We start from the raw sequence: 11,950 nt of genomic DNA on the forward strand, positions 1-11,950 counted from the left end.
ATTACCTGCTTAATTACATAGAGGGATACATGATTAAATAATTTTCAAGTTCCGTCTGTTACTCAATTTTAAACATTTTTAGTTTTAGAATCTTTACAACATCTTTCCAAAGCAGTTTAAAATGCAATTTGCACTGAGCTTGGAGACAACAGAAAAAAAACTATAAAAAACCGTAGATCATCAACTGCTACAAAACACCACTACAATCCAGACCAACCTGGAGATTCTTATGACTTTTATTTAATTTTGACTTCAACAAGTATTCAAGCTAGGCAACACAATACCTTTGAAGTATTAAAAAATGCATACTTGAGAGGTTTTCTAGTAAAATGTTCTCTTCCCTTTCAAGCTTTTTCACAAACAGAACACCAAGGAATAAGGAATTCCTCAGACAAGGGGCATACAGGGCTGAAGAATGCCCAGAATGAAAATTCACAGCTAGCCTTCCCTCTTCTCTACAGAATGTAAAAACAGTAAGCTGCCTCCAGGAATGAGGGAGGATCCAATTTTTCATTTAGGATAGAACAAAGGAACTCAGTAGCTTCATGGCTACCAGTTCTTAACATCACTCTTATCTTTCTTTGGATAAGAAGAGATGGAACAGTCAGTTCCACAGGACTGAAGAAAGTTGGACAATACTGTAAAAGTTGCATGAGCTTCTTCATAAACCTGTATAATCAAATAAGGAATTGTTTTCATAGGTGGTATTTCAGTTATATAAACCTTTATTCCTCTGTAGGATCCAACATCTTATCACACAGAAAAAAATGGAATGACCATCAAGATGGAAAGCTTCAGTTAAACCTCTGAAGTACCGTAATTCAGCATAACACACAAATGATTGAGAGCACATGACAAGGCAGGATTCCCTTGGAAATGGAGAAGGCAAGAGAAGATGCTTTCTATGAAAAACTTTGCAAGTATCAAGCAGAAACGCATTGAGACTTGAGAGATCATGACACACCACGGACTTCAGAGATACTACCAACCTTTATGAATCCACATGAGGCTGGTAAGAGCCCTACAAATGTTTTATAGTCAATAATTTACATTCCCAAGACACTGCAATTGAATCAACTCGTCAGATTATGAGATAATATTAGAAGAGCCTTTCCTATAGCTTAATACTATACATGTACTATCTCCCACCTCAGCTGATTAGATTTGAGCTGGTTCCATGTTCTTAAAATGAAGGAAGTATCCTCCTTTGAACTGCTCAGCCATTAGTACAGCACTGTGTTGGAAATTCAGTACAATTTTTAACTTGTTGAACTGCGACTTCTGTGTACAAGTATTTGAATATGAAAGCATATGCACCCTCTCCCACACGTAAATTAGGTCAAAGAATCAAGTCTTCTGTATCATGGAGAAAGTGATTATATCTAATCGCAGCAGCCTGACCATTTGCAATCCTCATTACTGTTTGTACTTTCAGTGCTTTAGGAGAGGTACAAGATCATTGCAGATAACGTCTGCAGTTTGCTTCTAAGAAACTTCACATATTCCTTAGATAAAAGCCATGAGAACACACTAGATTTGTGCCATACCTGAGAGCTGCTTAACTTACTTCAGAGGTAAAGGAACCACAGCCTATTGCTTTGATTCTCTTTCAAACAAAATACCCCTCAGTTCTTCAGTTGGATTTGGATGCAGTCAGCTTCCAGCATGACCAAAACCCACTAGGAAAAAGTAAATCTAGGGTCCACAACAGGCAGTTCTTTTCTAAAAAAATACTGGTAAGTACAGCTGGAGGCTTTTCAAGTTATTGATCCTTACTACTAGTACTAAATACATAGTTTAGTGCTGAAAGACTATACCAGGATGTTTATAACTAACATACAAATATGCATCACCTCCAACTCAAAAACAGTCTATGTGAAGAGGCCTTCTTAGTAGTTCATTATATTGTTAAAAACACACTAAAATTAGAGGTGTAACTTACTAATGTACTTCGAATTGCCACTGTAGGTTATTCTCCGTCCAACTCACAGTAAACCAGATATGATCCCCTATGTACAGCCTAGCCCTTTGATTAACGATTGACTTTGCCAACCAAAAAACCTCTACCAAATATATACCTTATCTGTAACGTATGTCACTCTAGAGGTGCATGTTTACTGAACTACATGACTACACTGGGCAAGAGCACAGCATATGTCGTATGTCTATATGAAGACCATCTTTGCCTAGAAACCAGGTCAAATTCTGCTCTAGAAGCACGCTCCCTGATAAAACACTGATGTGCTTTTTAATAAAACCACTGGATGTTTTGTATGCATATCAAGTCAGAAGAACTATCAGTTCTGAGATAAGCTGCTAAATTGCATTCTTAAAGTGTGTTTTTATTAAATTCAGCTACATACTATATTTATATATCAAATTATAAATATAGTACAATTTAAAGATTTATATCTTTAGAATATATTTATTGTATGTCTGTGTCAGTTTTGTTGGTATGGGCTTTTTGAAGGTTTTTGCTTTTGTTGTTGGGGTTTTTTTCCATTTTTGGAGAGCAACCATGATTCAAAGCTTATTTCCCATGTGTTTCAGAAATTTTAACTAATATTCTCAGACTTAAGTCTGAGAAATTTGACTAGAGTCTGTCATCAGCTGACACAACTACATACTTAATAATGGAAATCACTGAAAAAACTTCAGTTGATTTAACAAGGATGTTTTACATCTTTAAATAAAAGTGGGCCTTCAAAGCTAATTCCTACTTAATATTAATCGCGTTATTTATTGACATACAAATCAGGTGAGAACTCAAAACTGGTTTTAAACCCAAGGCTTCTTTATTTCATTTACCAAAATAAACACTCGCTAAAGTTAAGTTACCATCCAAGACTAAGGTAAAAACAGATTTGCCTTGTTGAAAACCACCAACAGACATTTTTTTAACTTTTTTTTTTTTTAAACTAAAACGTAGCTTCTTATTCAGAACTCTTCAGCATCCTATAAAACCTTTCGTCTTAACCCCTTGAAAGAAGGTACCGTGAGATTGTGAATTATTAAAGACAGCCTTCAAACACATTTCCTTAATTCCTCCCTACACAAAAACAACTACCTTCTTCAACCCCACAGAGATCTCCTGAAGGTTCTAGCAGAAAGGATAGAAATCAGCCCATTCCAGGCTCTCTGCTGGAGGAGTAAAAGACCCCGTATCAGAAAACTTGACAGTGGTGGCACACGTGATGGCAATTAAAGCCTTTCAAGTAAGTCTGCAAAACAGGAAGCTTTACAGGTTCCTGAAAAATTTCTACATGGACCTTGCACACTTGATCACAACTCTCTGTTCCTTCAGGTTTCTATAGGAGGTATGAGAACAACCTTGTTTTCCTCATTAGGAGGGTGAAATTAAATTTGTTCTGTGAGCTCATCTGAGAGTGTACGGGACTATGAATAACAATCCGTTTGCACTCGTTCAAAACTCTAACAAGAAGGTACCGAGAGGCAGCAATGGGTACATTTCTTTCCTCAAAGTTGAGTATCCTTTCCTAACATGCCATTCTTTCCCATGTTATTAAACCACCCATTTTAGTTGGGGTGTAAAGATTCACTTCTAGTTCTCTTTCCCCCAGAAGACCACCTGAACCGTCACTTCTTGTTCCACAGATACTCAATTTATAGCACAGGATATACATGAAACCATGTTCTTGGGTGCACTCAGCCCCCATCCTCAGGTGAGACAAGCTTATACTCTCCTTGTGCAGTAACCAGTATTTTTCCCACTTGGAAATACCCCCCTGCTCTCCCAAACATGCTGTGCTTGCAGGTTTTGGAGACTAAGGAATGCTTTTCAACAGCCCTCATCTCTATTTGAGCCCACTTGGGTCACAAAAAATACACGTAAGTTTCTGCAGGCGTTGCAAAGAGCTGGCTGTTTTGAAATTTTGGATTTACAGCTTTCCAAATCCAAAGATCTACCTTTTCGTGGACTGTGTTATTCCTTTGTCTAAGGAGATCCTTGTGCTATGGAGAGTAAGATAGAACTGTTCTTTAAAAATAATTATTATAGTTCTAAAAACTAATGTATGAACTGTTTTCATGAAAGCATAAAGGTACACTATGATCAACCACAGAATACAGGAATAGTCAAAAAAAGCTGTATGAAGTAGGGAAAAGAAGGAAGAAAACTGAGAACTATAAAAAGCTGTATTAAATATGTTTACTATCCAGCAGTTTATAGGTCAAAGAATTGATTTCTCAGTAGTAGCATCTCACCCTTCAGCTCAGTTATTTGAGACTGAAAATATACCTTCAGTTGATGCAGGTTTGTTGGGTTTTTTATAAGGAAAAAGCAGTAGAGTTTTTAAACCAAAATCAGTTTCTGAACAGGGTAAATTCACAGAACATTCGCTATGTTCAACTCACAAATAAAAAAGAACAGATATTCTGAAGGTAATGTCTGTTAAGAAATAAAATAAACATACTTATTCCAACCCAGCATTTCTAGATGTCTGACAAGACAGGAGTAGTATTCTGGCGGCCGTGGTAGATGCAGGTCTTGCGTGTTCTTTAAAGCAATTTCCTGTTTAAAAGAACATTAAAAACATCATTAAGAAAGATTTCAATATTTTTGCATCTATTTAGTCATGTGATTTTTGCAATTCATTCAAAAATATTAAGCTTATGTAAAATTAACTGTACACTGCATTTGTTTTGTTATAGCCTCCAGTTAAAGCAGACAAAGAAGCTGTTTGCTAAATTACTTCAGAAACTAGTAATGAAAACATCTGCAATTAAAAAAAAAACCACAGATGTTGACAACATAGTCTTCAGATGCAAATATCAAATGTGCATGTTTTTCAGCTAATAAATTTGAAGTCAAGCATCTTGATAGAAAGAACATTTGAAAAGAAGGTTCTATTAAGCCCACAGCTGTCTCCTGGGCTCCACAGCCACAAAAGACATATATGAAATCGCCCATATTATTTTTAAGTAGCTATATACAACTTTATATAGCAATAAAAAAATAAAAATAAAAATAAAAATCAGTTTCTCAGTTTTAACATCATAGGATCCCAGAGAGTAAGTTTTGGCACAGGCAGTCATCAAGTACGTTGTAATGCCTCAAAAACAAATTTTTATCAAAAAGATTGATGCCACAATACAGAGAGAAACAAAACCAAACCATACATCCCACATTTGTGTTATGCTACTGGTTCTTTAAAAGTGTATTTAAGTCAAAATTATGCTTACAGGACAAATAATTAAATAAGTTACATTTACAATAAAATTATTAATAATTTAAAGTATTTTTAACTAAATGAAATAATAAATATAATTAATAAAATCAGTATAACGGTGATCTCTGCCTAGTTCTCCTGCAGCTTCTTCTGTTGCTTTTACTATCTGCACTGAGGATCAATATTTTACTATTTTGAATAAATTATACTTTCATTGCATTCTCATTTTCTGAGTGCTTGCGTATCTAGGCAAATAGACTGGAATAACTACTGTGTCATATTCCAAAATAGCCACATGTAGACATTCTTACTCAGTCCTACTCCAAGTGCCTTTGACTGGTTTAGTGTAATCTGGCTTGGCAAGGATTAAAACAGTACTGAGCAAAGGCATTCCTGGTGTCGAGCAGTACTGCAACATCAGGAGGGTACTTTTTTAATTGTTTTGAAGAATAAATACGGTGTTTGATTTCTAAGTAGGTTACACACAAGTATCCCTCGCCAAGAATGCTCATGAAAAACTGTTTTACTAACAGACAAGAAATTGTCAGTTTCACGTCAACTAAAGACTTTGCTCCTCTTCAATCCCACATCAGAAAAAGTTTTTTAAAAAAGAACAAACAGCAATTTCCAAACTATAAAAAAAGGTTTCTGCATTTACTGATCAAGCTGTCACACAGGTGAAAGCACTTTCAGCAGTCCACTGACTGTATAATCCTTTGTATGACTGCAAGCCATCTGGACAATACCAGGAATTCCAAGAAAATAGTCATAAAGGGGATGGCTCTATACTGAAATCCCTTGCTGGGATTTTAATTTTTCTGTAACACTCCAATTTCCAAAGAGTACAGTCACTTAAAATCCTAAAGGATATTTAGACAATTACACAAACATCACACAGATGAAATCACCTATTCTCAAACAAAAAATAAATCCATCTATCAAACAGCAAACTGTAAAAAACAAAGTGAAAACCAAAGCTATATGAACATTCCATCTTCCACATATATATTCTGTAACTTACCAAAATAGTTTTCAGCTCCACCATAAAACTGACAAGATCCAGACAACTGTGCAACCTCTGGAGGAAACGCAGTATCAGTTCGTTGTCTTCAACTCATAACTTTCAGCAGTAAACAATTTCAGTCTTTTTTTCTAGTATTGCCAAACCAAGTAAGATAAACGAACCCCAAGCGTATACCACATGTTTAAACATTTCAGTTACAGAATAAGTCTCCAAGAGTACAGGAAACTTTACTGAAAATTAACCATCACCTTTGTCACATCATGTCACACTGCACATTTATATAGTTTAAGAAGACTTTACACTTTATGTATTTATGAAGATATTTACAAAGGCTTTAGTCTTTGCCAATGAGATCAATCACTCAAAAGCATTTCTTAATTGGTTACTTTTTCTTTAGAAACTCTCCTGACCAGTCTGCTTTTAGATGCTGTACATGACTAAGGATCCCTGACTACCTTCAGATGTGGCACGTATTTACATCTCCATTTCCTCAGCTCTGTATTTTTGGTTACTCCCAAGTCACAACCCTTGCTCTACAAAGGGGTGCACAGTCCCCGAGATATGGTGTCTCAGCTAGCACACCTGGCAAAGACTCCACCTTAGAAACAAAACATTCTTCATGACTGCAGGGATGTTGTACACTTGCTCCAAAGTTTCTTCTGGATCGGAAGGTTTAACTTTGATTCTTTGACTGCTGACAACACAGAATGAGCTACTTCTAGCACTAATTAATGTGCATTCTCTTCCTTGCATTATGAACAGCTTGCAAAAAAGTAAATTTAAAAAAGGAAAACCAAAATCTGTTTCTAATTGAAAGATTAAAAGAAAATTCTAGTAATGTGTCAGCAATCATTTATTAAAAACTGTTCCACCTCAATCTTCAAAAAAATAAAGCCTGACTAAAGAGAATTATTTACAAAATTCTATCCATGTCTTTATATTGACCTTCAAATCCTCAAGCATTTCAAAGTAAATCTTAGCTATACAATGAAAGGTGAGTTCTTTAACACTTTTAGAATAGATGCATGAGTATAAGCTTTTCAGAATTACTGTAAGCATACATTTAACGGAAATGGTTTTAGAAGTTGTATACCTGCTTTAAAATATGCTGATATCCATGCAGTATTTTCTTAAGATGCCAGCTACACTCTATCCTAGACAAACAATATTTTGTATAAATTTTAAATTCACAGTGCATGATTTTTAGAAGATCAGTCTGCTACACAGCAATATAAGTTTTTCTTCAGAAAAAAAGTAAACAACACTTCAAAGTTTCTTTGATTTTCACATCAGTTATTTAAAACTTCCAAATGTCACTATCCCAGAGCCCATTAAAAATGAAGCATTTACCTACAAAAGCCCATTCTTTGCTGAAAACAACAACATAATTCTTGCAAGCCAGTACGACTTCATAAAATATATCAGTATTTAAAAATTATATCCTGAAAATGTCAGTTACCTATAATGCAGTTTTAAGTATCCAAACCAGAATGTAATAAAGCTATCGAATACCATCTCACAGTTCAGAGCAGGCTGGCCTAGGCAGAAGTATAGAATACACAGAATACACCCACGCCCACACATATTACTATGATAAACAATCACAGTAATAGGAACAGAGCTTTTAAAGAAAAGTTGGGTAATGCAAATTAATACGAATTAACAGGAAAGAGAAAATGAAGTTAAAAAAAAAAGCTATGCTAACCATCAAGTACGTAATTGCTTAAATTTACAACTTCGCACTGAATTTTCTGTTTCCCAAATGTTGACATATAAATAATCTGATTTAAATTATCATCTTTTTCCAAGTACATTGATTTATATATAAATACAACCAATTAACTAAAACTGGTTTCAAAGTTAATTAACAACAAAATATTTTGATATAGGCAATGTTTATTGTCAGCATTTATTAACACTGATGCTGTACAATTTATTTGCAAGGTTAAGTTTAAATCAGTGAGAATTAATTACCAACACTGATATCAGAAAAAAATCGCATGCATATCCATCATTGCCTTTATCAAAACAAACTTCTGTCACATGGACTCACAAATTGCTTTCATAAACCTATCTTACCTTGCATTTTTCAGTTGAAAATCCATTGGTAACAGTATCCTGATATGGAAGTCTCTACCCTTGAAAATAAATAAACATTTATTTAATAGGAAGGTCAGCAAAGAAAAATACTACACTTGTGGGAATATTCCCCATAAGATCAGCTACTGAAAAAGAAAGTTTGTCCTACAACTTTCAGGAATATTTTTCAGAACTTCTTTATTTAGGAAAAAAAAGCAGCATGAGTGGCAGGTAGAAATAATGCTGAAGTTGAAAGATTCTTGACCTCTAACGTACAGTATTCAGTAAAAACTCCTTAGTGCATCACATTTCATAAAGCAAAAATAACACCTTCTATAAGAAAAAAAACATTATCCAAATCCAGATAAAACCAAGAAATAGAATTTAATCCAAGTCACACTGAAGTACATTGAAGTCTGTCTTTAATTCAAGTAGAAGTTAAAACAGACTCACAAAACTATTACACTAAAAAGCAACTTGGGCACTGATCCAGAACACATTTCAGCAATGTTTTAGAAACTGTGAACAGAAATGGTCCCAAATAAAACAAATGCACTTTTTTTTTCCTTTTAGTGCAATCCATATGGGGTAGTTCCTAAATGCCACCTACTTGTATTTTCAGTAATTGTCCCAAATTGTGGTCCTTCTACTTTCTTATGGGACTATCAAAATGAAACTGAAATAAAGAAGATTTGCAAGAAGGTATAACTCCTCCCTGAAGTAAAAAGGGCAGCTAACTAATCTCAAAACTTTTACTCCTGACTGTGTTCCAGCTTGGCATACCTCAAATTCTGTCCACAAATTCTGAGATTACTTCAGCAGGAAGTTCAGAACAAAACCCAATTTCCTCCTGTGATTAGGTGACTGATAGGAGTGGATGCTTTATCTCAATTTCAGAAAAGTGTTTAATACTGTCTCCCTTAACATCCTCATAGCCAAACTGAAGAAGGATGAATTAGATAAGCTGACAGAGAGGTGGGCTGGAAACTTGCAGAACTGCTGGGCTGAAAGGGTTGTGATCAGCAGGATGAAGTCCAGCAGGAGGTCCCCGACTACTGGTGCATGCCACGGTCAGTCCTGGGGCCAACACTATCTGACCCTCATTAGCGATCTGGATGACAGGACAGGATGCACCCTCACTCAGTAAGTTGGCAGAGGATACAAAACTCGGAGGAATGGTTGACAGGCTGTGCAATTGTGCCACCATTCAGTGGCTCAACAGGCTGAGGAAATGCGCTGACAGGAACTTGACAAACTTAAAGAAGTGCAAAATCTTGCACCAGGAGAGGTTTTACCCCATGCACCAGCACATGCTGGTGCCTGACCAGCTAGACAGCAGCTCTGCAGAAAAGGATCCAGTGGTCCTCATGGACATGAAGTTCACCCTGAGCCAGCAATGCATCCTTGCAGCAAAGGAGGCCAGCTGCCTCATGTGCTGGATTCCGCAGAACATTTCCAACAGGTCAGGGGGGCTGATCCTTCCCATTTGGTCAGCACTGGTGAGGCACACCTGGAGTGCTGGGTCCACAGTATAAGAAAGGTATGGAAGTGCTGGAGTTAGTCCAGTGAGGAGCTATGAAGCTGACCAAGATCTTGAAGTACCTCTCATACGAGGAGAGACTGAGAGAGCTGGGACTGGTTACCATGGAGAAAAGAAGGCTCATGAGGGATCTTGCCAGTGTGTATAAATACCTGATGGAAAAGAACTAAAGAAAGTGACACACACTGACAGGACAAGAAGCAAAGTTGAAATACAGGCAATTTCACCTAAATGCAATGAAAAAACCTCAGTAACAGTGAGGGTGGTCAAACCTGTAGCAAGCTATCCAAGAGGTTACAGTGTCTCTGTGCTTGGAAATAGTCAAAACCCGACTGGACAAGGTCCTGAGCAACCTGCTCCAGCTGACCCTGCTAGAGGGCCTCCAGAGGTTACTTTCAACCTGTATATGTCTGTGATGCTCACAAGTGACAATAAGATACCTGTTCCAGAGCTGAATATAGCCCATTGTCACGTCAGTTGCTTCCAAATGCCTCCAAAGCTGATGTTTATCATACGCTTAAATTTAAGCGCATAACCCCAGACTTAGCTACATTATGGCCTTAGCTCTAATCAAAAAGTCGTATCTGAGAACAGATGCTCACACTCACATCTTAACGTTCCCATTACCTCCAGGATGTGCTCTAACACACACAGCATTTCAAAAGTTGCAGCTATTAAGAGTTATGCAAATATAAATATACACATGCAAATATCTTGTGAAAGTTTAATATGAAAGTCACCCAAAAAACTTTCTGAATTTTGACTGCAAAACTACCTTTTTGAAAAAGCAAGTGTGACACAGCCTGTGTCTTTTGACTTTTACTTAATTTTATAGGAGGAAAATCCCACCGCTATTTCTAAAGGAAAATACACCTCTTGAGAGCTGTTCCTGTAGTCTGTGTGCACATGCATATGTGACGTTTTAACGAACTATGGCTGCAGCATCACTGCACAGTGCCTCTGATGGCAAAGCTGGCTTAAGAGCACCCACTCTCAGCCTGTCAGGTGCTGCTCTTCTCCCTGCACAGCAGTTCACCACATCCTCTGACAGACGGTGCAGCTACTTAAGCTGAAACCTCACAAATACAGTACGTGAAAGGAAAACGCCCACGATTAAGTCATTTGCTTCAACCTGTACCTTAGGACAGGAGTGTACACCGCCCCCCCCCCCCCCCCCAAAAAAAAAAAAAAAAAAGAAAAACCACCAAGAACAAAACCCCACAACAAAACAAAACAAAAAAATCCACCCACATTTGCCAGCAGAACAAATCCAGCCCTCAGGCCACCAGCAAGCCCGCGCCGCCAACAGAAGCGCAATTCCGCGTGCACAAGCAACGCAAAGCCACGGGCCCGCGCCGCGGGCGCCCCCCCCAGTACCCTCACGGCCGGGGGCGGCACCGCCAGCTGCGGGCCCCGCTACGCCCCCCGCCACCTCCCGCTTCGCAAAGCCGGCGGCTCGCGCGCGGCCGGGAAGCTGCCAGCCCCGTAAGCGGCGAGGCGGGAAGCGCTGCCCCTCACGGACCCGGCCCCGGGGCCGCACGTAAGCGCGGCGGGCTGTGGGGGCGTGCGTGACGGTGACGCGGAGTAACGGCCGCCGGCCAAGTGGCGCAGGGACCCCGATACCTGCGCGGTGACGAAGCCCTCGTAGGCCGTCCCCTGCCGGTTCTGAGGCAGCAGCAGCGGGCAGTGGCGGAGCAAGGCCGCCGAGCCCGCCATTCCGCGTCACTCTTTCCCGCCCGCCCGGCACCGCCGTTCGAATCCGCTGAGGCACCGCCCCCACCCGCGCCGGGCGCACGCGCCTGAGGTGAAGGGAGGGGCGCGCGGGGCGGCCGCGAGGGCGGGAAAGTGTTGGCCGCTGAGGCGGGAAGTTGTGAGGAGAGTCCCGCGGCCGGGAGCCGCTCCTGGAACTCTGAGGAGTACAGCTTCCCGGGAGCGGCACCGCGGGCCAGCCCCGGCGTTTCCTCACCCTTTAGCACGTCCTGAAGGAACAAGCGCTCTTGACTACGAAGAATCGTCGAGCAAGCTTCTTCATATGCAGCCGGCTGCACCAAGCAGACTGCGGTGCCACCCAAGGCAAGAGGTTACTTCTGGCTATATTCACACTTTGCTTTTCTAGGA

At 39.2% G+C, this 11,950-nt stretch overlaps 1 protein-coding gene across 1 annotated transcript in view; it reads right to left on the reverse strand.

Moving 5' to 3' along the window:
* The window catches only part of FANCL (FA complementation group L), a 30,926-nt gene extending 19,319 nt beyond the window's left edge, over positions 1-11,607 (reverse strand). The window contains exons 1-5 of the mRNA XM_055815940.1: positions 11,456-11,607; positions 8,293-8,351; positions 7,307-7,367; positions 6,211-6,267; positions 4,434-4,531 (exon numbers count right to left, since the gene is read on the reverse strand). Coding sequence (XP_055671915.1) covers positions 4,434-4,531; positions 6,211-6,267; positions 7,307-7,367; positions 8,293-8,351; positions 11,456-11,548 — 368 coding nt within the window. The 5' untranslated portion in view covers positions 11,549-11,607. The remainder of the gene's footprint in view (positions 1-4,433; positions 4,532-6,210; positions 6,268-7,306; positions 7,368-8,292; positions 8,352-11,455) is intronic.
* Positions 11,608-11,950: the final 343 nt, after the last annotated feature.

This window comes from Falco peregrinus, chromosome 11 (assembly GCF_023634155.1).
Source record: "Falco peregrinus isolate bFalPer1 chromosome 11, bFalPer1.pri, whole genome shotgun sequence".
Classification (NCBI taxonomy): Eukaryota; Metazoa; Chordata; class Aves; order Falconiformes; family Falconidae; genus Falco; species Falco peregrinus.